General features: G+C 35.7%; 1 protein-coding gene across 2 annotated transcripts in view; it reads right to left on the minus strand.

Moving 5' to 3' along the window:
- Positions 1–688: 688 nt before the first annotated feature.
- The window catches only part of LOC106131787 (CAD protein), a 29843-nt gene continuing 4943 nt past the window's right edge, over positions 689–25588 (minus strand). Inside the window, exons 5-23 of one of the 2 annotated variants that reach the window (XM_013330985.2) lie at positions 25408–25471; positions 25231–25325; positions 23614–23797; positions 23269–23484; positions 23071–23189; positions 22565–22843; positions 21943–22077; positions 19644–19853; positions 18896–19015; positions 12496–12619; positions 11214–11355; positions 10575–10848; positions 9889–10205; positions 6066–9207; positions 5864–5968; positions 5212–5460; positions 2914–4680; positions 2026–2409; positions 689–1194 (exon numbers count right to left, since the gene is read on the minus strand). In XM_013330985.2, coding sequence (XP_013186439.2) covers positions 988–1194; positions 2026–2409; positions 2914–4680; positions 5212–5460; positions 5864–5968; positions 6066–9207; positions 9889–10205; positions 10575–10848; positions 11214–11355; positions 12496–12619; positions 18896–19015; positions 19644–19853; positions 21943–22077; positions 22565–22843; positions 23071–23189; positions 23269–23484; positions 23614–23797; positions 25231–25325; positions 25408–25471 — 8133 coding nt within the window. In that variant the 3' untranslated portion in view covers positions 689–987. Of the gene's footprint in view, positions 1195–2025; positions 2410–2913; positions 4681–5211; positions 5461–5863; positions 5969–6065; positions 9208–9888; positions 10206–10574; positions 10849–11213; positions 11356–12495; positions 12620–14290; positions 14445–18895; positions 19016–19643; positions 19854–21942; positions 22078–22564; positions 22844–23070; positions 23190–23268; positions 23485–23613; positions 23798–25230; positions 25326–25407; positions 25472–25588 lie in introns of those variants that run through there. The other variant, XM_013330984.2, reaches the window with a different exon arrangement.

Raw genomic sequence — 25588 nt, forward strand, 5'->3', positions numbered from 1 at the left:
AAACTTGGGCAACATATAAGACTATAAGTGATTTTGAAAACTGGAATACTTGATTTAGAACCATGATAGGCCATATTAATTATGATAAATATAAAAATAACAACACATTTATAAAATTCATTCAGTCACACGCACGAAGTAGAGGGCATCAACTAGTTGTCAAATAAATGTGCGGTAAATAATAAATTCTTCTCTAACAGGAAGGTTTGTTTAATCAGTTATTCATGCTATCGCTTAATTACTAGAATGATAAAAATCTCGGAAATATTATCATTTTCATAGATATTGTTTTATCAATAATAGTATCCTAGAATCAGGAACGGCGTGCGTCTTATGTGCGCCATTCATATTTATTTCTGTTTCTATCTAGTTAGGTATTTTTTGGAAAGTTTACAATACTTGCGACATAAAAAGATACCTACTGAAGTAGAGGAGTGATACTAATTACCACTAATTGATAGTTATGTACTTGAATACCTGCAAAATGTGTCCATTAAGATTTTGTGAATTCCTTATTAGTATTTGGAATATATTCCGCTCACAATCCTTTTTCTTGTACATAAATATTCAGTTGTTCTGGCAAAAGCTTTATATGCTACGTCCAAACCATGAAATGCGGCTACACAATCGGCTAATGTATCATCGTCTACAACTAGGTTTTAAGTTCAGTAAAAAATAAACTAGAATGAATTTTATTAAAAAATCTTTTTATTTAGAAAATAAAATGTTCAATTCCATCATAAAATCACAGAATACAAAGAAATGTTTATAAACAGGGTACTTAGTTCGGGATTCTTCTATCAGGCGTTGAGCTAGCAACCTGTCACTATTTTAATCTCAATTCTATCGTTAGCCATTAAAAATGGGCCTTCCAGTCTTTTCGAGATTGTTGCCTCTGTCTACTTCGTAAGGGATAAAGACATGATTATATGTATGCATGTAATATTTTTAAACTTCTGTGGTTTGGAATTATAACAATGGAAGGAATCATATAAGCGGGTTAACTCCAGCCACCATGGCAAGAAGTGCCATCCGGACATACATCCCGTACTCAGCTTGTCTAAAGTAGGCGGCTCTAGGATCGGAATCAAACTCTGATGAAATTTCGTCGACCCGAGGGAGCGGGTGCATAACCACCATGCGGCGGCGTGCGCGGGTCATCAGTTGAGGTGTCACAACTAGTAAACCGCGAGTCTGAAAATAAAATATCAAAAACTATTTCATTAAGATTATAGGTAATGACATTATTGGTAGATATTAACCTACTAATATAATTTTTAATAAGCTTGTCTTGATGGTGTTAAATTTTATTCAAGTAGGCATTTAACGACATAATATTAGTATTGGAAATAAACTTAAAAACTAATGGGTTTTGCACTAATGGAGGTAGGTAATTAGGCAAGGCAACTGTGATTAAGGCTACACATTCATCCAGCTGCCGCCATCCCCACGATATTTTTCCTCGCCGAAAGAAAATCAGTTAGCAATCAAACTAAAGTACGTAACCCAAGATGTAGTTGTATTCGACCTTACTTTTCAAATTATAAACATCATAATAATGAGAGTTTATGTAGTTTTTAATGTTAAGATTTGGTGGTATCGGCCATGTGGTGCTTGATAGAACCGTGTGGTCCCCATTACTTTAGAATAGGACCACTTCATATCTATCCCGTGGATGGGGTAAAAGGTGACTGAGGCGTAAGCACAATCATCTAGTGCAAATTTCCATGCTGGTCTGGTATCGAAGAAAAAACATTATAAGTTAATATACGATATATTTTTATTCCCTTAATTGACTTCTGCAATCTGCACGGGTAACAAGCCAATCAATGAAAAAGATTTTGAATTGGCGATGGGCTAGCAAACTCTTACTTTATCTGAATCTTTTTTTATCTTGCTGAATGTGCTCTGAGATTTGTGACTACTGACTTTAGCTCTGTCTGCCTTATAATGGATAAAGTCTTGATAATTATGTATGTGCGGGTGTGAATAATTCCTATGTTTAGTAATATTAAATGCACTTACTTTTTCATATTCTTCTTGACTTTCAAATCGTTCTCGTTGAATCCTGGTCATATATAGGACGTGAGTGTCTGCCAATACATCTTCTAAGCGTTCGTAAACTCGTTGTGGTACTCCTTTATCTGCTATGTATTGCATGATGTGTTTGGGCATGCCTAGGCCCGGGGGACTAACGTATTGTAGTTGAACTTGATATAATGTCAAAAGTCGGGCTAGAGAGTGAACAGTGCGTCCATTCTTTAAATCTCCAACCATTGTTATGGTAAGACCATTGACGGTACCAATTTCTTCTCTTATTGTAAATATATCGAGTAACGCTTGCGTAGGATGTTCACCGATACCATCTCCGGCATTTATAATCGGTTTTCGACAGTGTCGAGCAGCTTTCTGGAAAGAAGTAATGAAAAATCAATATTATTATATCTTGGTTATTTTAAAATAATGTCGAATATACATTAAACAGTGTGGGGGAAGCGGGAGAAGTCTGTAAGGGTCGAAGAGTAGGTGGAAATCAATCGTCTCTGCCTACCTCAATATGTATATACTACAGCTTACCAGTTTGCTCAGAAAAATCTATAAAGGTTTTACCTACAAACAGATGATAAAAGTAATGAGGAGAGAATGAAGCGCATGAAAAATTGGGCATTGTTGGCAATACCAAAGGAAAAAGATCAAGAGGCCGGGAACCAACGCGATGGTTTGACCAAGTAAAGAAGGCTAGATCCCTATCCAGATTCTACGAGGTGGTAAGGGCTACATTTTACCGGAATCGATGAAAAAAGACTATTGAAACTGGACGACCATTATGTAGGTTTATTTTTATGTGGGACACCTATTAATATAGGGTTTTGTTTTTTATTTATAATATAGGGTTTTTTTAAGCAAACTTACCGCTACTGCACCAGGTTCTGGGTGACGTAAGACAACTACATCCGAGTAGCTAGCCATTACTGCTACACTATCCTCTAGTGTTTCACCTTTCTTGGCGGACGAACTTGTAGCATCAGTATGAATTACTGATCCACCTAGTCTCTGCATAGCAGCTGCAAAACTACAGCTTGTTCGGGTGCTTACTTCATAGAATACTGAAGCCATGACTTTTCCTCGTAAAATATCATCTACTAAACGACTTTTAGATACATTAGTTTTCATGAATTGTGCTAGATTAAATATATCATTCAAAGTTTCTTTGTTGAAAGAGTCCACTGATAGAATACTTTTCCCGTATAAATCACTGCGTTGGCGATGAGTGACAGTGGTTTGAGCAGGATTGTAATTTGAAGTACTATCACACCTTTGACGAATTAAGTTTTGTGATGGTAACGGAGACGTACTTCTTAACGCAGCCATTTCATTGAAATGAACATTTAACTTATTTTGGGCTTCTGGTTTTGTCTCGACTTGATCTACATCAAACTCATTTAATCGACTTATCTCCCCGGAATAGTTAAAATCAAGAGCGGAATTTGGACGACTTGACTCCTTTTCCATTTTTTCAACGGAATATGATGGGAATATTTGTTTTTTAGGCACAGGCCAATCTCTTACATTTTGTCCGAAACCAGGAGGAACAAGAACTTGACCTTCAACGTAAGCGATTTCTCCTCGCAAAGTTACTCGATGGATAGCACCACATACTTGCATTCCTGAAAAAGGTGTCCATTTCGATTTTGTGAATTCCATGGCATCTGGAATAGTCCATTCATAATCCATGTCTACTTCAACATAAGTGTTTGGTTGTTCTGGCAGGTTAAATATTTTGCGAGGATTTTTATGAAATTTATTAATAAGATCTTCCATAGTTAATCGACCTTCATGTACTGCATTTAATAATAATGGTAAAATAGTTTCCAAGCCAGGAAACCCTGGTGGTGGCGATTCTGAATTCTTTTCCTCTAGCGCATGAGGTGCGTGATCTGTTGCAAAAATATCAATAACGTCCAAATTTTTCCATAACGCTGCTTGGTCTTCAGGGCTACATAAAACAGGTCGTACCTCGGCACGTCCTTTTCCAATGCGATCAATATCAGCTGTACTTAAAAACAAATGATGAGGGCATACTTCACACGTTACTTTGAGTCCTCTTTCTTTGGCAGCCTTTACAATTAAAATTTCTTCTTTTCTTGCTAAATGACAGATATGTATAGGTCGATCTAATAAGGATGCCATTAAAATGACTGCGCCGGTCTTCTCTCTTTCTGCATGTGCACACACTGGTATTTTCTTAGGCCAGTTTTGTAAATGTTGCTGCCATATAGTCATATCATCAAGAGTTAAAGTAGAAAATGTCTGATTGAGATACATTTTCAATGATAAGGCTTGTGGTGCAATTTCATTTATTGTTTCAAAATTAGTTGACGAAGCTCCAACATATAAGGCGTAATCGCAACGTGCACTTACACGAGCAAGTGCAGAAACGTAATCAAAAGCACTGCGATCAATCACTGGGGGATAAGTATTTGGCATAGCACAAATCATAGTGATACCACCAGCGAGAGCAGCGGCTGTGCAGGAATTGAAATCTTCTTTATAAGTCGCACCAGGCTCACGAACATGAACGTGTACGTCAATGAAACCAGGTAACTTTAATATATTACGGGAAGTCATACAATCTGTATGTGTTTTCATATGAGGGACTCCGCCACATTGCTGCATAGCCTGTAAAAATTTAATAATGTTATTAGATAGTTATTACAAAATATATTTTTTAATAAGTTTCTTAGGGTTTTCAGAGCAAAATGTTTATTATAACGATACATTTTTGTCATTTTTCCATTTGTTTAGGCGAGTATTTTTTTTCCTTTTTGTTTCTGGAAACCTACTCAGTTTCATGATCTACTAATTCAGCAATTAAAATTCACACTTTGATAAATATGGATAAAAAATTAATCGATTAAGAAAGTCTTTCCGTCAGTAAACTGCCATGACCTGAGAGCCGGATAATATTTTGGACCTTATAGGACGTCTATGGAAACAAAAAAAAATCGTAGAACCTAATCAAATAAATTGAACAAATTAAGAGTGCCACTAAGTAGGTTGAATTATTATTTTTAAGCAAAACGAAACTTTATAATCCCAAACAATTAATACAAAACAAAGCGTGTTTTCTAATAGTTTTTAAATTTGAACTTTTTCTTACTCAGCCACACACAATTTTCAAGAAACCAACCTAAATTGAATTAGAATTACCTTCACGAGTAGTTTAGCACATTTTACATCGGTGACTAAGGGGACCGCATAATCCACAGCCAAGCGCCGTGTACGGTAGCCGTGGGTACTAAACGATGAAACACGGCGAGCGCCTCCTCGCATAGGTAAATTTATCACCAAGTCCAGTTGACGTCTTGCCATGAAATCAGCCAAGTGCATCAGCTCACCATCGGACCTGGCATCTTCTGGATCTCCGATGTGATCAAATGTCCACTGAACACTTTCAATCTAAAATATGAAATTATTTTCTATTGTAAATCAATAAATAAAATAAAACAGTGAAAAATTTTTGTCTGTACATTGAGTATATTATCAAAAAAATAATTTATAACGATATAAAATAGTAAACGAAAATGAATTTGAAAAAAAAAGTCTGTCTGTTTTTATGTTTGTTTGAACACGCTAATCTCCGGAATCTCATCTTCTTAGGAAGATGCAAAATGGCTTAGGCCAGGACCTCGGGGTCCGTCTATATATATCTCCGGGATAGTAAGAGCGACTTTCATCTGACCAATTAGTTGTTTAAATGTGCAGTTTTCTCAATATTTTTACTCTTACAGTAGATTTTTGATAACTTTTCAAACTAATGTACGCAACTTCGAAAACAGTTTTTGTTACAGTAAGCACCTACCTCGATTCCGTGTTCCGTGTAGAAATCGCCGGTACCCATACTAGCATATAATTTATATCCCATTCGTTGTAGCGTTCTCACGCTAGGCAGAAGTTCAATTTTGTGCTGCAAAAAGTATTGATTATTTTGAATAAAAGTTTTAGCACTTGAATTAATCCTATAAAATTAAAGTTTAAAAAAAGGTTAAAAAAAAGGTTATTACCTTGAACGTTCCAACTGATAACAAAATAGCTTTCTCTGGTATTTTGAAACCTGTACTCATTAATGACTTTAAATAAGCTTCATAACGGTTTTCACCAAAGCATGCTACTTCGCCAGTTGATGCCATTTCTACTCCGAGGGTGACATCTGCACCTGAGAGTCTGGAGAATGAGAATTGTGGAACCTTTACACCAACTTTTCCACAGCCAGACATAACATCTATTGGTTCTACGGGTATGCCTAGTATTAGTTTAGTAGCCATAGCTACAAAATCATGATCTAATGTCTTGGAAACAAATGGAAAAGATCTGGAAACTCGGACGTTACATTCTATCACTTTTAATTCGTTATCTTTTGCTATTAGTTGCATATTAAATGGTCCTGTCACATCGAGTGTTTCCGCTATAATACCTGATATTTCTTTAATTTTTTCTAATGTTTGTTCATTAATGTCTTGTGGTGGGGTGACTAAAGTTGCATCTCCAGAGTGTACGCCAGCATTTTCGACGTGCTCAGAAACAGCCATGCAATATATGATACCATCGGCGGCCACAACATCTACATCTATTTCCTTTGCATCCATTATGAATTTAGATATCACTACAGGATGATCTTTGCTAACTAAACTTGCTGATTTAAGATAGGTTTCCAATTCCTGATTTGAATGTGCTACATTCATTGCTGCACCACTAAGAACATATGAAGGCCTTACCAAACAAGGAAATCCTACCTCTTCGCAAAACTGTGTAGCAGATTCCAGATCAGTTAGTTCTTTCCACCTGGGTTGAAGAATACCTTTCCGGTCTAACATTCGCGAAAATTTAAATCTGTTTTCTGCGTTGTCTATCATGTCGGGGGAAGTGCCCAATATGGTAGCTTGTTGGCGATGTAGATCCATGGCAATATTATTTGGCAACTGTCCACCCATCGACAAAATTATTCCATTTGGTTTTTCTATATTATAAATATCCATAACCACCTCGAAGGATATTTCTTCAAAGTATAATCTGTCACTCATGTCGTAATCAGTACTTACAGTTTCAGGATTATAATTTACCATTATTGTTTTCTTGCCTTGATTTCTAACTTCTCTTAAACAACCAACGGCACACCAATCGAATTCTACAGAACTACCAATTCTATATACGCCTGATCCCAAAACCATTGTATATTCACCAGGAAACTCCAAATCATGGGTGCTTCCATTGTATGTCAAATATAAATAATTTGTTGAAGCTGGCCATTCAGCAGCAACAGTATCAATTTGTTTAACATATGGGGTAATGTTAAATTCTTCGCGTAATTTCCTTACAGCTACTTCTGTGCTTTTTATAGCAGCAGCTATCTGCTTATCTGAAAATCCTATCTTCTTTGCTTTTTTTAATATTTCTGAGGTAATCGTACTGCTATCGACAGCCTGAAGTGTTTTGTAATATTCAATTATATTTTTAAATTTTGCAAGGAACCATCGGTCAATTTTTGTTAGTGTGTATAATTTTTCTAAACTATAACCATTCTTAAGGGCCGCTGCTAATACAAACATTCGTTTGTCCGTAGGTTCACGAAGTTCATCCTCGTTGACTTTCTTAATATTAGGGTCAAAACCATTTACATTTTCATCAACCATTCTTAAAGCTTTTTGAAAAGCTTCCTCGAAACTTCTACCAATCGACATCACTTCTCCAACACTCTTCATAGAACTTCCAATTTTCGTACTAACTCTATTAAATTTAGCTAAATCCCATCTAGGAATTTTGACCACACAATAATCCAAACTTGGTTCAAAACAAGCTGTAGTCACACCAGTAACAGAATTTTTAATAATAGGTAACGGAATGCCTAATGCCAGTTTAGCTGCTACATAGGCCAGAGGATAACCAGTAGCTTTGCTAGCTAGTGCCGAGCTCCTTGAAAGTCTAGCATTAACTTCAATAATATAAAATTCTTCTGAATTTGGATTAAGTGCATACTGAATATTGCATTCTCCAATTATACCAAAATGTCTTATGACTTTTATGGCCGTATTTCGTAACATATAATATTCTCTATTGGAGAGTGTTTGACTTGGAGCAACAACTATAGATTCTCCCGTATGTATACCAAGCGGATCAACATTTTCCATATTACACACTGTGATGCAATTGTCATACGCATCCCGAACAACTTCGTACTCCACTTCTTTCCAACCTTTTAATGATTTGTCAATTATCAGTTGATCGGAATAAGAGAGAGCTTGATGTGCGAGTGCTCTAAGTTCGTCTTCATTGTTTGCAAATCCTGAACCCAAACCTCCTAAAGAGAATGCTGATCGTGCCATTACTGGATAACCTATTTGTTTGGCAGCAGAAATAGCCTCGTCTATTGAAGTCACAGCTGCACTTGGTGCAACTTTTTCTCCTATTTCGTTAATCTTTTCTGCAAACATTTTTCTGTCTTCTGTCTCTACTATGGACTTTATTGGTGTCCCCAAAACAGATACGTTGTACTTTTGAAATACTTTCGACTTTTCTAATTCTACTCCACAATTTAAGGCAGTTTGACCACCAAATGTTAAAAGTACTCCTGTAGGTCGTTCAGCTTTAATTACTTGTTCTACATAATCAGGGGTAATAGGCAAGAAGTATACTTTGTCTGCAAGACCTTTCGAAGTTTGAACGGTAGCAATATTAGGATTTATTAATACAGTTTGAATTTTTTCTTCTTGTAAAGCTTTTACACCTTGAGATCCTGAGTAATCAAATTCACCTGCCTGACCTATAGATAAACCACCAGAACCTAGGATTAAAACTTTTTTAGGGCGTTCTTGTAAAGAAGGTGTAAAGTGTAGAATAGTGTTGATCAATTCATCAATGACTACTGGCTTATTATTTTTGAAGGATTTTACGCTATCTACAAATACATCGAACAAACATTCTAAATCAGTAGGGCCAGCGGTGTGTTCTGGATGAAATTGAACGCTGAAAAACGGGAGTTTTTTATGTATGATTCCCTCATTTGTTTTATCATTTTCATTTGTAAACAATACTTTCCAATCTGAGGGTATCGAATCTACGTCAACTGCAAATCCATGGTTTTGGGAGGTCATAAAACACCTTCCTGTTCCGTTGTGGGTACATGGTAAATTATGTCCACGATTACCATATCTGAAATTAGACCAATTGTTTAGTTACATTAAAAAACTAGTTAACAATATATATTATTTCTTAAATAAACATACATTATTAAGAAGAACGTAGGTGCCTATGTAAGTACTTTTAAAATGAAATTAATTGTATTTAATCGATTTCAAAAATGGAGGAGGTCGGTATATCTTCGGTATTATAATGATTTGAAAAAATATTTTTGCTCTCTTAAGAGTAGTGTCTGTGTGGAAGATGTTGCAGATCAATTTATGTAAATAATGGTGTATGTGGCTAAGGCATCTTCTTACAAGGAGAAGGGATGACTATTTTAAACATTTATCTATCTTAATGACTAGTAAATAGTACAGTCAAGTGCGTATTAAGTTACTTAAAAAGAGCTAATAGAGAGAACGAGAGCAGATGTTAAGCACTAATCATATTTTGTTTGAAGGTATGTAGGTAAGGTACCAACCCAGTAAGTACGCATATAAGCAGTAGTACGACATATTATAAATTTGATCTTCAATTATTATTAGCTCTGTAGTGTTTTTTGAACTGTTATATTTTTAATTTTAATAAACTTATATACACATAGTCACGTCTATATTCCTTGGGAGGTAGACAAATCCAACAGTCTTGAAAAGTTGTATGTCTTCATGATAGAATTGAGATTTAAATAGTATATACTAATAATAAACTTACTTAGTTTTAAAAGTTTTGCAGCCCGCAGCTGTTGATAACAGTTGGTGCCCAAGACAAATTCCAAATACAGGTTTCACATTATTTTTGTTTGCAATAACTTCTTTAAGATTATCAACAACTTTTTTGCAAACAATGGGGTCACCAGGACCATTACTTATGAATAAGCCATCGTAAGTATTTGGCTCTATTTTATGATCCCATGGTACTAAAACTACTTTTGCATTCCTTTTTATTAAGCACCTGATTTGATTATATTTTAAACCACAGTCTACAGCTACAATAGTAACGTCTCCTTTAAGATTGTAAATCCTTGTTTCCTGAAAGAAAACAGCCACCAATTATTATGTGCATTTTGAATGAATAAAACCAAGCTAAAAATTAAGTGGTTAGGGAAGATATTACTACAACTGGGTACGCTGGACGTTGTTTATTAAAGAAAAATTGTGCATAACCAAAGCCCATTGTTCAATATTAGTACATCATTGTTGTGTACCATATTCTTATAACGTAAAATATTTAATTAGAGTACGCCCTCGGCTCTACCTGCGTAAACCTTAGAATCCTGTTAACTTTCATTCCTGCAAAAATTTACACACCCAGGAGAACCTTTCAACGCCCAGTATTTTTCAACGGCTGTGCGTTTTCTGTCAGTCAATCACTCAGTAATGAATATGTATATTGATTACCTTTGTCGATACTTCAGCAACTAAATTTCTTATATTAGGGTCAGAGAGAGGGGGAAGCGGTCCAAATGGTGGCTCGCCTTGTATTATGCGACCTAGTGTAACACCTTCTCTTAAGCGATAAGTCAATGCCCTTGTATCTATATCGCACAGGCCAGGGACTCCTCGGGACGCCAGCCAAGATCCAAGAGAACGTTTTGCGCGCCAATGACACGCACTTGTGCTGACTTCCCCTACTATCAAACCTGATGCCCAAATACGATTTGACTCGAACCATCTGAAATAAATAGAAAATGTCGGTTTATTCCACTTTGATCACCTACAACACGGGCACCCCCGAAAGTTCAGCGCTGTCTGTGTACCATGTTTTTTTAGAGCCAGCATTAAGCTGAGGGGTATACTTTCGGGAACACCGTCTTAAGTACTGTCTGTATATTTAGTTTTTTTTTGTGTTATTTGTTTTTGTATTACGGTGTTCATTTGAATAAATACGTTTTATTTACCTTTAAAAAAATCAAAAGCTGAGTCATAAAATTCCGCTGCTAATTCTGCTTATATAGTAGATACTATGCATTGTTGCCATATTACCCTTATCAGTATTAAAAGTTTTTCGTTGTAAAAGATTATCAGTAATCTTCTTACTTGGGAATTCCATGTTCATCGTGATCTTCTTCGTCAGGTACCCCATAGTTTCCAACAAGAGGGTATGTTAAAACCAATAGCTGTGCATGATATGATGGATCTGTCAATGATTCCGGATACCCCACCATGCCCGTTTGAAATACTGAAAATGTGTTATGATGGGTTAATTAATTTTATATTATCATTTGCATCCTAAGAAAACCTTTTTCTTCTTTATTATTTATTTTATTTCTAATCAACACAAGGCAAATACTGCCTTGTGCATCCCATTCCGATCAGTTCGAAGACTTCCTTATATCCCATCCCTCCTTTATAATACTGCTTTCTCACACCGCTTTTTCTTTTATCTGTGACCATATTTATATAATAAATTAAATCGCCAATTTCACTTGTACCGCCTTCTTAAAGATAGTTGTTCTAAGACTGTCACAAATTATTTACAAGGCTTAAACTATGATCAAACTTAAAACTTACTTAATATAGTTAATAGTACACATATATTTTAGTATATGTCGTTGTGCTGTGTCTGAGATACAAGCATCTGCTTAGTTCAGACACCAGTCTCTTATAATCTTAATTTTATGTGATGAACTTACTGCTTCAGATTTGAGAAAAAATATTTGATTTGATTTTAAATCATATACGTAACTACCATACAAACAAAATCAAGCCTCTTCTCCGGAGGATAAAACTGAGACTACTTCTTTCCACGATCCCTGCATACTACTTGTACATATGCACATACATTCATGCAAGCTCTTCGGTATTGGGTTCGCGAGGACTTTCTTAATTCGTTCAAAATACGTTCGTGTAGGCTTTTTCACTCTTACGTTCCCATTCACACTGTTATTGCATATCGCTTAGTCAACCTGCTTTTAATAATCCTCACAACAATACTAAACCAGCTAAGAATTCCCTTATTTCTTCCTGTCACTGAATAGATATCTTCTTTCACATTACACCATTCCCTTATTGGTAATGCAGTTTCATATTCAGTCTTAGATTTTACACCGATCATCATTAACACCATTTTTATCTAAAATTATATCCCTTGCAGAGTAGACAGGGCCAATAGTGATACGCCTATCGCCTACAAGAGGAATCCTTAGTTTATAAGCCTATCCGAGTCGTCTTTACGTCATCCATATATGGAGTGGTTCTATTCTAAAGTGCCGAAAAAAAGTAAACTTTAAATAAATAAATATATTAATAAATAAAAATACAAAATAAATAAATATTTTAATAATAAGTATGTAATCAGATTTGTGTTGCCGATACTAACCTACTTCTCCCTCTGAAGGAACTTGGGCTCCAAAGCTCCTCCCCAGGAAGACAGAGCCATCCGCTAGCACGAGGCTGCATGGTGGCCCTATTTCACTTTTCAACTCTTCGCCGGACATTTCGCTGTAAATTAATGTAAATTTTTTAAATTTAAATACAGTCCTGCTCATTTTGGTAACTAGTGCTGCAATCATGATCCAATAGGTATGGGTTATGTATCCCTGCAAAAGTTGCGGAGTTCAGATGAGAGATCTCTCTGTCTCTTGTATGTCTTGTCTCTGTCTTTGTTTTTTATCTTTTCCATTATGTGAAAATCGGGATGTATAATTACGTAAGACCGTGTAAAATTGCAGGATGATATTAAGACGGAAGACGCATTTAAAAGATGCAATAGGGTTATTTGTTCGGATTGTTATTGTTTGTATCGGCATAGATATGCGCTCGATGTACTAAATCTTTTATCTTGAAAACCGTTCAACACAGTCTTTTTCGTCAGACAGTTAGTCAGTTCAACTCACTTTTTTTATTTTTGTGACTAAGATCTAAGTGTTAATTTAAGCTCTAGTCAATAGTACCTGTTCTTTTGTTGTTTTTAGTTCCGTTTTAAATAGTGGGCCTATGTACACTTGCGTTACACTCATGATGTTTTTAAAAATATCTACAGGAGTTAAGTCTAGCCTAGCCTAGCTAAACTCCTACCTACAACAAAGTAAAATAAAACACCCATTAAGCCTACACTCGGAATACATCTCAAGCTAAGCTGAGGCGGATCGTTTATAAGCAAGAAACACTTGTTATAAGTAACAAAACAAATAACACGTGTTCATATGAAAAGCGAATTGGTTGCTATGACAACGCTAAAGACATGGGAGATATAACGCAACCTAAGCTGAGGGGTTTAACTTCATTACATAAATATTTTCTGACATCACTTCACAGTTTATATAATCTAAAGAACCTTTTAAACATACATACATACATATATATGATCACGTCTTTATCCCTTACGGGGTAGACAGAGCCAACAGTCTTGATAAGACTGATAGGCCACGTTCAGCTGTTTGACTTAATGATAGAATTGAGATTCAAATAGTGACGGGTTGCTAGCCCATCGCCTAAAAGATGAATCCTAAGTTTATAAGCCTATCCCTTAGTCGCCTTTTATGACATCCATGGGAACGAGATAGAGTGGTCCTATTCTTTTTTTATTGGTGCCGGGAACCACACGGCACGTGCAACCTTTTAAACAAATCTTCAAATTCATCTAATTGGATAAGGTTTCATGGGAGATCTGCGACAGCTATGTCTATTTCCTGTTACAAGTTTGACAAGTAATATTGAGTAGGTACCTAACTCGTTTAACATTGTTAATCCGGTTTACCCGATCATAGTGACAATAATTAGTAAAAAGTAAAGTAAAAAAGTAAAAATTCGATTAAGTAATAAATTTATGAATACATATGTACACTACTCATGCATAAATCAATATCCATTCTCCTTCTAGACACCGAAAGTTTTCGTGATTCAAAGTCACGGGCTTGATAAGATTAAACAAAAGTTTTTATTTAAAGAAAATCAAATCACTAAGAAGTTCAATTCTAAACAGAAACACCGTACGGTTCTGATAAATCTACCTAAACTAAATGTTAACATAACGAACGACTGATATGAAATATATTTTTGGTTATAAAAGTAACCAATAAAAAATAAACAAAGATATTGATAATAGTGTGTGTAGTTATGACAACTGTCAATAGAGTAAAAGTAATCAAACGTGCAATATGTAATGTACTCACTTGTTTTGTCTTATAATTAAAATGCCGGCCACGTGTTTTTTTCTGAGCCGCGTCTAAACGGTCCGGCGCTGCCGAGGTTCTCAGCACGACAGGCCCTGCCTGCGAGTGCGGGCTCTTGTTGCGATACGAACAATAAACATTCCACTTCCCCCATTCACGGTCATACAGTGACGACACGGTTACAATGATAAAACTTGCTATCAGACAGTCGAATATCAGACATGCAAGTTATTTTTAGCTCTTTCAATTTGGAGACTTATGACCTCTTATTCTTCTTATCATTATTAAATAATGTTAAGAGTCAAAAAGACGAGAAATTTCTTTAGGTTAGGATTGCATGTCATGTACTACATATACATAAATATAATCTCGTCTATATCCCTTGCGGGTTAGACAGATCTAACAGTCTTGAAAAGAGTGATAGGCCACGTTCAGCTGTTCAGCTTAATGATAGAATTTAAATTCAATTAGTGACATGTTGCTAGCCCATCGCCTAAAAGAAGAATCCTAATTTCATAAACCTATCCCTTAGTTGCCAAGAAATCACAGACCTAATTGGTAGATTATTACTTAATAATGGTTAAAGATTGTAAAATTATGTTTGTGGCGTTTCGGGGTCACCACTGTAGCGGGAGCGATATTTCGGGCTCGACCGCCACAAAAGGAAGATCTTCCGCCAGGCTAGTTGCCTGGGGAACCGCGGCTTCGCTCTTTGCTTGCGCGATTTAGACTTTTGCTGTTTTTGACTGATAGCGTCGCGTGATTTTGTCTTTGTGACTTGTGGCGTTGATATTTCGCCACATGTTTTTATTTATATTAATTTGAATTTCTATACAAATGTAATGTATATGTTATGGTGAGTCTTGTCTGGACATCGGGCGAATAAGTTCGTTTCCAGCACAATAGATTCTATCACATCTGTTGCTCATTTGCAGTACAGTTTGCATTTTGGCTACTTTGGTGGAAAATGACGAACTCTATAATATTCTCGGACTATGAAATTTATTGTGCTAAGGTATTGTTAAGTGTAGTGTTGTGATTTATGAGATTAGCCTCCGGTGTGTTCGTGTTGCAAAACACAGAAAAAAATCTAGTCATCTGTAGCGACCTCCTGGAAGTCGCATTCATATTGTAATGTAAACCAAGCAATAAGTCCTACTAAAACTATATTTATTTCGTTTTAACTTATTTTAATTCTAAACGAAAGACAAATCAGGACTATTGGGCAAACTTTGCACCCATAAATGAGTCTTGCACTTCACTTAATTGGAAAGTGGAACAAAGGCGCTGGGTGATATTTTTCGTTCTTTTTTAAAATGTAAATATCCACAACCAATGTTTTTTTAGGTTTCGATGACAGTTACGAGTAACAAGTCAAGTTTTTGTGATTTTATTTAATTTAAGTAACCTGTCCTGCGGATCGGCTCGGCGATGTTCTCAGGATCGGCGTCTTGCGCGCGCAGATATCATTCTTTATTTTCGTAATTTAAACGACACGCCACAAGCCCGAGTTGGACCCGGATATGTCCGTTGTAATTTGACGCCTCACTCGACAGAAGTCAAAAAAATTTAAAATGGCGGCCGACAGATGAGAGGTCCTTAACATATTGATGACTAGCTATGCCCGCGACTTAGTCCGCGTGGAATAGTTATTTTGGGCATCATTAAACCCCCAAAAGGATTGAGATTAGCGCGTTCAAACAAACAAACTCTTCAGCTTTATGATATTAGTACAGATGTTAATAGGCATAATGCTGTCGTACAATGATAAATGACTGAATTTTAAATTTCGTAACTTATTTGCAGGCAAACTTATGCCTTGAGTTCATTCAAATGACGATAACTTTTTTTTTTAGTGAACCGATTTTGATTAAACAAACTTCAAATGTTTTTCTGAGTTAAAACAAAGCAATTGGTGAAAGTTTTAAGTAAATCGGTTCAGTAATTTCGGAGATAAGCGTCATCATACATACAGACAAAAATTAAAAAAAAAAATTTGTTTTCTATTATTAATTCTATACATTTCAGTCAAAAATACTAAATGTACAGACAAAATATTTTTACTATTTTATTATATGTATAGATGTGTATTGATAAGTACACATTTTTTTATTATTATTACTTTATCATAAAGAAATATGGGAATATTTGAGGATAATAATAATACGGCAAACCTTATCATAACTTTTCTTACGCATGTTATTCGTAATTGTGGTTCATTCACAACCGCTTATTAGGTAGTCGCACTGTGCGTGGCTGTCTTTAGTGTCCTTGAATATGAATGAAACCCGGTTTTTGTATTCACTCGCGCTTCAGGCATACTTCAATGTTTCACTCGTTCATACAATTCAGACATCACATTCGGCTGAACTGTTAATAAATTATAATTGAAACTGATAAAAGTACTTACCTAGAGAAATTATAACAGAGCATCACTACTTACACAGGTGGCTGCAATTTTACACTTTCTTGCGTGTGCCATCCGTTACTAGGATAGGCATTGATTAGGATGGTTTAAATCTTAATGCCATCATTAAGCCTCACAGCTGAATGTGGCTGAATAGACATACTATTCAAGATTGTTGGCTGTGTCTACCCCTTAAGGTACTTACATATATAGACGTTTTCATTATATCTTTTTATGTAGGTATTTTTCAATCGTTGCGTTGCTAGTTTAAATTTTGTATGATAAGGTCTTTCAGAATTGGTAAGATCCTAAAATAAGATCTTTGGAAAGAACTTATGCTCTAAGCTGTCTTGAAAGACAAATTCATAAGTATTATTAACATTATTTTCAAAAGGCACTTTTAACAGTTGTCGAGATACCTTTACACATAGGTACTCATGAAACCTGAAAAGCAAGGACGATTCTTGTTTGATCATATTTTATTTAAAAATTTTGTGGAAACGGAAAAGGAGAGACATCAAATTTACAAAAAAAATCATAAAAGAATACGCTCCAATAGATGATCTTATACTTATAATGTAATTTTTTTTTCATTAATATAAAATAGACACATTAGTTCCGCTTAAGTTATTTAAAAAAGATTATGTCATGAATATTCTTAAGCAAGACAGAAGTTAGTTAAAGAAGAAGTTAAAATAACTTTGAAAGGACTCCGTTTTAGACATTTTAAATGCATGTCATGACTGAATTGTTTGCCTACACTTAACTACTTTTAATGACTGGCAGTGGGTACTGCTTAATTGCGTGTGTAACTAAACTTGCGTATTTAATAATTACACATCAGCTTGCAGGCCTATGCTCAAAGTTTTTTTCTCATATAATGCTTTTCTTATCGTATATTATTTGCGAATACTTACAGAAACGCAACAGAAACCTATCTTAATTTTTAGGGTTCCGTACCTAAAAGGTGAAAACGGGACTTAGCCTTACTAAGGCTCCGCTATCTGTCCGTCTGTCATCAAGCTGTATTTCATAAGCCGTGATAGTGAGAAAGCTGAAATTTTCACAATTTATGTATCTCGTTGCCACAACTAATACTAAAAATTAACATACAATAAAGGTTTCTTATTTCGTATTTTTTGCTCAATAATAGCAAACTGTAACAGGTAGACGCTTAAAATCAGACTATTTACTTGTGTATAACAATTCAATAACAATAAAGTAAAATTTAAAAGGGTCTCCCATACAGCAAACGAAATTTTTAAACAATGGTCCTTTTTAATAAGCAGAAACGTGATTATCGTACGGAACCTTTCTTGCGCGAGTCCGACTCGTACTTGGCCGGTATTTTACTTCAACTGCGCCAACAAAATGGTGTGTTGAATATTTAACCACTGACTAAAATAGTTTTTGCCTGGGACTACGTTCGTTTGGCTCCTTTATGTGGCTGTATTAACTAATTGGAAAATATTTAATTATAAGATCTTAAGAAATGGTCTCTACTTAGTCTTTCCTTGGGCTAGAAATGAAATCCGCACAATTTTACACAATTACTTAGGAGGTTTAAAGATAAAGGTAATAGACGAGTGTTGAATATAAATTTTTCCCTATCCATAGATATAAACTAATACTAAAGAAGAAAAGAACTGTATTTGTGTTTTATTGTTTAAAACGAAGAATTTCATAACTACGAGACTGATTTTAAATCTTCAAGAGTTTGTAACATAGACTACATTTAATCTGAAGATTTCCACGGGAGCAAAGCGTCGCGGAAAAGCCTTTTGTTGTAAATATGTACATATACATATATCAACGACATTAGGTGTGTTAAACTAATAGATTTAAATCTTGAAGGCTCAAACTTATTTTTAAACACTCGGTTCAACAACACAATGCTGCAGTGTAGTTTGTTCCGCCGCTTCTTTTACACATGCGCTTTGGAAGCGGTAGTAGTTATAATTAGATTTAAGTGATGTGACGTCAATAAGTTATCATACCTATATAGATACCTTGTATCCAATTTTGAAAATAAATCTATTCTATTCTATTCAATGTGGAGGTAATGTTTTAGCTTGGTCACTTTCTAATATAACAAATTCATTGTACTAGGATACGCTCACTACGGTCGTTCTATTTAAGATTGGATATCCGATGGACTGGATCTCTTTTGGCGGTGAAGCAGCCTCCAATTCGAGGATCTGAATTCGATTGACGGCAGGTGCCGATCGAAGCCAAACGCCAGGTAGATATAGTGTCACCTGTGGGCCTACGTCTGGCCAGTATCTGCCGAGATTATGGCCATTCACCCAAATGTAACCCTGTAAGAATAAAAATATTACATTGTAGAGTCACAACTATAGCAAGTGCCATTTTCAAATTTCCCATTCCCGTTCTCGGGATGTTTCCTTTATTTACAAAACAAGCTCTGTCTTTTGCTCGCAAATCCAACAGGAAGATTTTTCATTTTAAGCTTCTAGCTATTGCCCCCGACTTGTCTGTGTGGAATTCAGGTAAAATGGTTACCCCCTACATTGAACCACATTCAAATCGGAGCAATTGTTTTTGCTTGATTCGAGTACAAAATAAACAAACAGACAGAAATATATTCTAAAAATCAAATTTAGGATTCTGTTGGTCATATATAGATCCCCATATTTTTTTTGCTATTATAAGTAGTTCAAGTACAGACATGGGTCAGTAACAATTTTATTATACATATGTATAATAAAATTGTAACTGACCACAACACAGTGAAATTATGTACCATTTAGTTAAAGAAATAAATATATTTTGATTTTTTTGATTTTTGATGTATTATAATCTTTAAGATTTAGAAGACAGACAGACCAATATGGCGAAATAAGTCTGACATTGTTTTTGACCCAAGTTATGATAACAAGTTATTTTCCCTCGTGTTATCGACAACCTAAGCTAAAGATCATTTACCTTTCCCCAACCCGTGGTGTCCAAATATGTGTCTAGTGGATACAGTCCAGCTGGTAAAGTGAATGTGCCTTCGTATAGCGCAGGTCCGCTATTTGCGTCTTTTTGATTGTTCTGCTTTGCTTCAGATAATGGAAGATTTTCTAGAGGAAATCCCGTTATCGTCCAACGCCCATCCAGACTGCGATTGTTGTATAATACATATCGTAATCCCTGCAATTACCGTCGAAATTAACTACATATGTTTTATATTAATTCGATTATGAAGCACCCACTTAAGGGCTGGGCGAGCTTAAGGGCTCTGGTCTTGGCACAATGGAGGAGCTCAGTATACTCGTACCAGAGTATTACTGTCAATAGCAGGGACGCGAAAAAGAACCAATGGCCTAAGCAATACCTACCCCGAGCCGAAATGGAGCCGTTTCAGTGACCTGGCTGGTTCCAGGGGCCAGGGCCTAAAATCCCACTAGTTAGCATTACTTCTGTCTTGGATGAGGTATATAGCGGGGAATGCGTATGCCTCTTTATCCTCGTCGACCAAGCCTGACCGTAGCGTTTGGTACGGTAGTTAAGGCTTATATATAGAGCGATGTACGCAGGATTTCTGATAGCTCTTGCGGTTGAAATATGTGCATTGGAGAGGAACCCGAGAGCGTGCCATGTCCACATAATCGTCCGAATTACCGTGACTTGGCGGACAGACGCCAGTCATTCTTCATGTAAGAAGAGGTTATCGACGCGAAATATAGGGTAATACCTACGACGATAACAAGAACGGAGTTGTTCTCGGGTGTTTGTAGATAAGTTTATTAATTTTTATTGATTTTTAGTACCACGAAATTGAGTCCCACGAAAATAGTTCCTTTTCAGTGTGAAAACTACTCTGTGTCTCAACTATATGACCTTTGGTATAAGAAAACCGTCCCTTCCAACCCCTGGTAGACACCGCCTCATAGCACACGAACATCGCCCATCTGACTGTAATGTTGACAAGTGCACCTGCCCTATACTCTCTTTGGTTAAAACAACTAAATATCTAGGCATTACAATAGACCAACACCTAAACTTTAACCATCATATACAATTACTGTGCTCGCGAGTCAGAAAGCTCATATACGTTTTTAAACACTTACGTCACATTGCTGACAACAAAACCCTAAGAGTAACTTACATGGCCCTATGCCAGTCAATAATTATTTATTGCATTACAGCATGGGGTGGCGCTGCAAAAACTCATCTGCTTACACTTGAAAGAGCCCAACGAGCCGTTCTAAAGGTATCCCACTTTAAGCCGTATCGCTTCCCCACTACAGAACTATACAGATGTTGCCAAGTCCAAACTGTCCGACAACTGTATACCTATACTACATACAATTCTCCAACAGCATTCCCTCATGACATATGATCCAGACCAAAATGTACGAAACGACAGGATAATTCCCCCGGTCCCCGACTATAACACCACTTTCTTCCAAAGATTTTTTCAATTTCTAGGGCCTTTTCTATACAAGCAGGCAAATCGCAAACTAAATATATTTCCCCTTACCAAACCCATGTGTAAAATGGTTACCAGATCTTGGTTACAAGGCCTTACATACCTAGAAACGGAAGATCTGCTTCGGCCCATTATTTAAAAATCGACTTTTCTATGTTCCAGTGGTAGTGATGATTCCATCACTACCGATCCCAAGACACCGTCGTAGGGCTGGTCACAACAATAATTACTCTCACGCACCCATTTTAATCCTACTTAGAATATCTTTGTCGTTACTTTTATTACACTCCTATTTTACTAACTCCTAATAAGTAATTTGAGGATATTTTAAGCACCACCAATATATAAATTTTCTCTACAACCTAGGTTATGTTATCTACTAAAAGGTAAATTTAATTTAGATTATTAGTATCAGTGTGTACTTATTCATAATATTCATGTACTCTCTCTGAGGGGAGGCCTGGTGTCCTGTATGACAGGTTCCTTCGGATACCTAGTTCAGGCACCAGTTCTCCACAACAGACTTATGTATATTAGTTATGGTATAGTTAAGATACCAATTGTATTGTTGTGGAGAAAAAATAAAGTTCCTTTTTATTTTATTTTTATTAGTATGTATGAAAGTAATACGTAAGTATGAATAGAAATTTATATAAATTTATAAAAATTAAATACATTGTTTCTGTAGATGCAGCGTAAAGAGGTAAAACATCCAATATACAAAAAAATATTCACCGTAAACGAACCCCTGACAAAATCATCTATACCTACTTACTAGTTAAAAATAACGGACATAATATAATTTACCTTGTAATCATGCAGCATGGCGCCGTAATTAATACGCCCTTGATTTTCTACGAGCAATGACAATGTGTCATTGGATTTAGTTACGAGGGGCAACGAAAATATTTTGTGCATTCTGCTTATTATGCCACGGAGTTCCTGAAAAATAGAAAATGCAATATAAATTAATATGTTTAAAAAAAATACATGTAGGTAAGTATACTATCCCATCCCAATCCCAGCTCAATCAAATTGGCTCTTCCTCCAAAAACTAAAAACAACGGGGGTGACAGTTTGTGTGAAAATCGCTTTAAGAGCTCAATTTCTGCACCGATTTTGATGAAATAAGGTAAGTATGCATATATTTTAAAGGCTCGAGTTCCAACATATGCTACTTAACTTTTTTTAAAAAATAACCCCTCCATAATGGGGCTGACAATTTCTATGATAATCGCCTTCTAGGCTAAACCGATGCATCGATTTGACGATATTTATATTATTATAGTTATAGTCCTGAGTTTAGGCTATGAAACTAAAAAACGCTGTCTTTACAAGTCGTGGGTAAACAGCTAGTCTTACCGTACATTAAAGTTACTTACTTAAGTTTAATATCACTCCATGAAATAATTAAAACGGTTATACGTACATTATTAACATAAACATATACTCGATCTCTTGGATCACTGATATGAAGTAACCCTTGACGATTTTCGCTTAAAGTAATTTCATAAAGCATTAATCCACTGCGTTGTCTCAGTAATTCAAACGTTGGTAACAGAGAACCATAAACATCTTTGTATTTTTTGCTTAAGGACGAGCGCCCTTTGTCCGTTAATAGTCCATATTGTTTCTCCATTGACCATGGTCCGTAAGCTCCTTTTAAAGATTCGTCTGGAGGTTGCAAATGTGGTGCCTCAAAACCATACTGAAACCATTAAAGATACTTTATTGTATCTGTAGTAGTGTAGTTATTAGTACAGTTCATTAAAAACCTCGGACATTATTAATATATTTATGCTAAAGAATAAGGAATTAATGTAATATGTAAAAAAAAAAAAAAATTCACATTTCATCGGTCAGTTTTACTCATCATCTGCAGGCATACATAATCGGACGGTTTCCTACATAAAATTAATTGTGCAGTCCACTTACCTCGTGCAATAATTCGCGTATAGCAAAGTATTTTGGCGTCGGGTCACCTGCCTCAGATAATGGTGCATCGTAATCGTAGGATGTTATATCAGGCTGATAAATACTGAAGTAGTTTGCACCTAATTAATAAATATTAATTACATTTTCTACAAATCAAATATCACTTCTATCGTTATGTGTGATAATCATAAAACTTACCTGCTGAAAATTCAAAGTTGCTTCCTCCAAAAAACATGTAAAAATTAAAATTAATTTTCTTGTCGAGCATACTTCGTAAAGTTTTGATTATTGAGTTGGTTGAACCTCTCTGGAATGCTTCACCCCAATGTGTGAGCCACCCTGAGTAGTATTCTGAGTTCATCAAAGGCCCCTCGGGCATGAAAAGGCGCAACGGTCGAAATGCAGCGTCGACATCTGAAAACCCTTAATTATGAAACCTTGTTGCTATATAATATTTTGATTCAAGCGTTATTTCAAAGATTTTTAAGAGAGGTGAGAAATCCTAAATATAAAAGAAAACCTACTTGAAAATTTCGTACACACCTTGTTTGGGCCCGAAATCGACTGTAGTAAGCGTATTGTTGATGGCTCCGCCTCGGATGGTACTGTTAACGTTTCCATCTGTAGTGTAGAGTATCGCAGCATCCCCCACGTGCTCTTTAAATATATTATATAGCTGGCTCTTATACTGTGAGTTACTGCCGTAACTACCATATTCATTTTCTACCTGGAAACGATAGTTATATAATTCATGTAAAATACAATAAATGGCTTAATAATATTTTCTGCTTTTAATTTAATTTTAAATTTAAACCTACTGTACCATCAAAGCTACTTTGGAATCTGGAACAGCTGATGTTGAACCATATCAACTCAGCTTAACTATACGAGGGCTACACTGAAAGTTTTTAGGATGGAATATGGAAATATTCCATTCTTAAAACTTTTCTGTTCCTGTCATATCTTTTTAATTGAAAACTCCTCGGTTTTAAAAATCGAATACATACATACATACATACATATGATCACGTCTATATCCCTTGCGGGGTAGACAGAGCCAACAGTCTTGAAAAGACTGAATGGCCACGTTCAGCTATTTGGCTTAATGATAGAACCGAGATTCAAATAGTGACAGGTTGCTAGCCCATCGCCTAAAAGAGGAATCCCAAGTTTATAAGCCTATCCCTTAGTCGCCTTTTACGACATCCATGGGAAAGAGATGGAGTGGTCCTATTCTTTTTTGTAATAGTGCCGGGAACCACACGGCACAAAAATCGAATACCATTTATTTATTTAAAAAAAGATTAGCAGTCTTTTCACGAGGTCTTGTCAAACTTGTTAAGTCGTTGAGAAAATGGAATTGACCCGAGAAAATTTAAGAGCGATGATTTATTATGACTGTAGAAGTGGTTTAACACAAAAACAGTGTGATGCTTTTTGCATTTGGTGATGAAGCCCCATTCAAAAGCACAATTTATCGCTGGTATGCTCAATTTCATCGTGCCGTGTGGTTCCTGGCACCAATAGAAAAAAGAATAGGGCTACTCCATCTCTTCCCCATGGATCGTAAAAGGCGACTAAGGGATTGGTTTATAAACTTGGGATTCTTTTTTAAAGCGATGGGCTAGCAATTTGTCACTATTTGAATCTCAATTCTATCATTAAGCCAAATAGTTGAGCGTGGCCTATCAGTCTTTTTAAGACTGTTGGCTCTGTCTACCCCACAAGGGATATAGACGTGACCATATGTTTGTATGTCATCGTGAACTTGTCATGCTCGGTGATGATCCCCGTCAAGGTCGTCCAAAAACTGCAGTCACCCAAGAAAACGTTGATTTTCTGCGTAAGCTGATGAAGGAAGATCAACATACCGCGAAATTCAGGCAACTTTAGACATTGGCATTATTCAAATAAGAACAATTTTTTTTTTGAACGAAGATCTGGAACACCTAATGCAGAACCATTATAAACTTAAGTTCTGTTATAAAATTTACTAAATTCTGTAATGTCTTTATAGACATAACCTATTATTTAAAGTTAATAACCTTAATCTTCGTATTTTCAATAACACGCAAACCGAGTTACGGGCAACAGCTCTTATTTTTCTTCATTTTATTCTCTAGGATATTTTTACTACTTTGCTTACATTCAATGCCTTACCTGGACTAGAATAATAGGGCCGCCGTTTGAATATAACAATGGGGTCAGTAGTCCAAAAAGTTTATTTAACCATATTTTACTTTCTTCCATAAAATCTGAAAAAAAAGTGTGAATTACTCGTACTTAATAAGTATAAGAAAAAATATTAGGTATGGATTCAAGTTCTATGAATATTACCTGCATTTGTTGATCTTAACTTTATATTGGGATATTTTCCAAGAAGCCAATATGGTAGCCCGCCCTGAAACGTACAATATTTTTTAAAGTTTAATTTGTGCACAATGACCATTTTATTAAGAACATCATTGTGCCTAATCGCACTTTCTATGTTTACTTATTTATTTGTATACATAATAAT

This window comes from Amyelois transitella, chromosome 5 (assembly GCF_032362555.1).
Source record: "Amyelois transitella isolate CPQ chromosome 5, ilAmyTran1.1, whole genome shotgun sequence".
Classification (NCBI taxonomy): Eukaryota; Metazoa; Arthropoda; class Insecta; order Lepidoptera; family Pyralidae; genus Amyelois; species Amyelois transitella.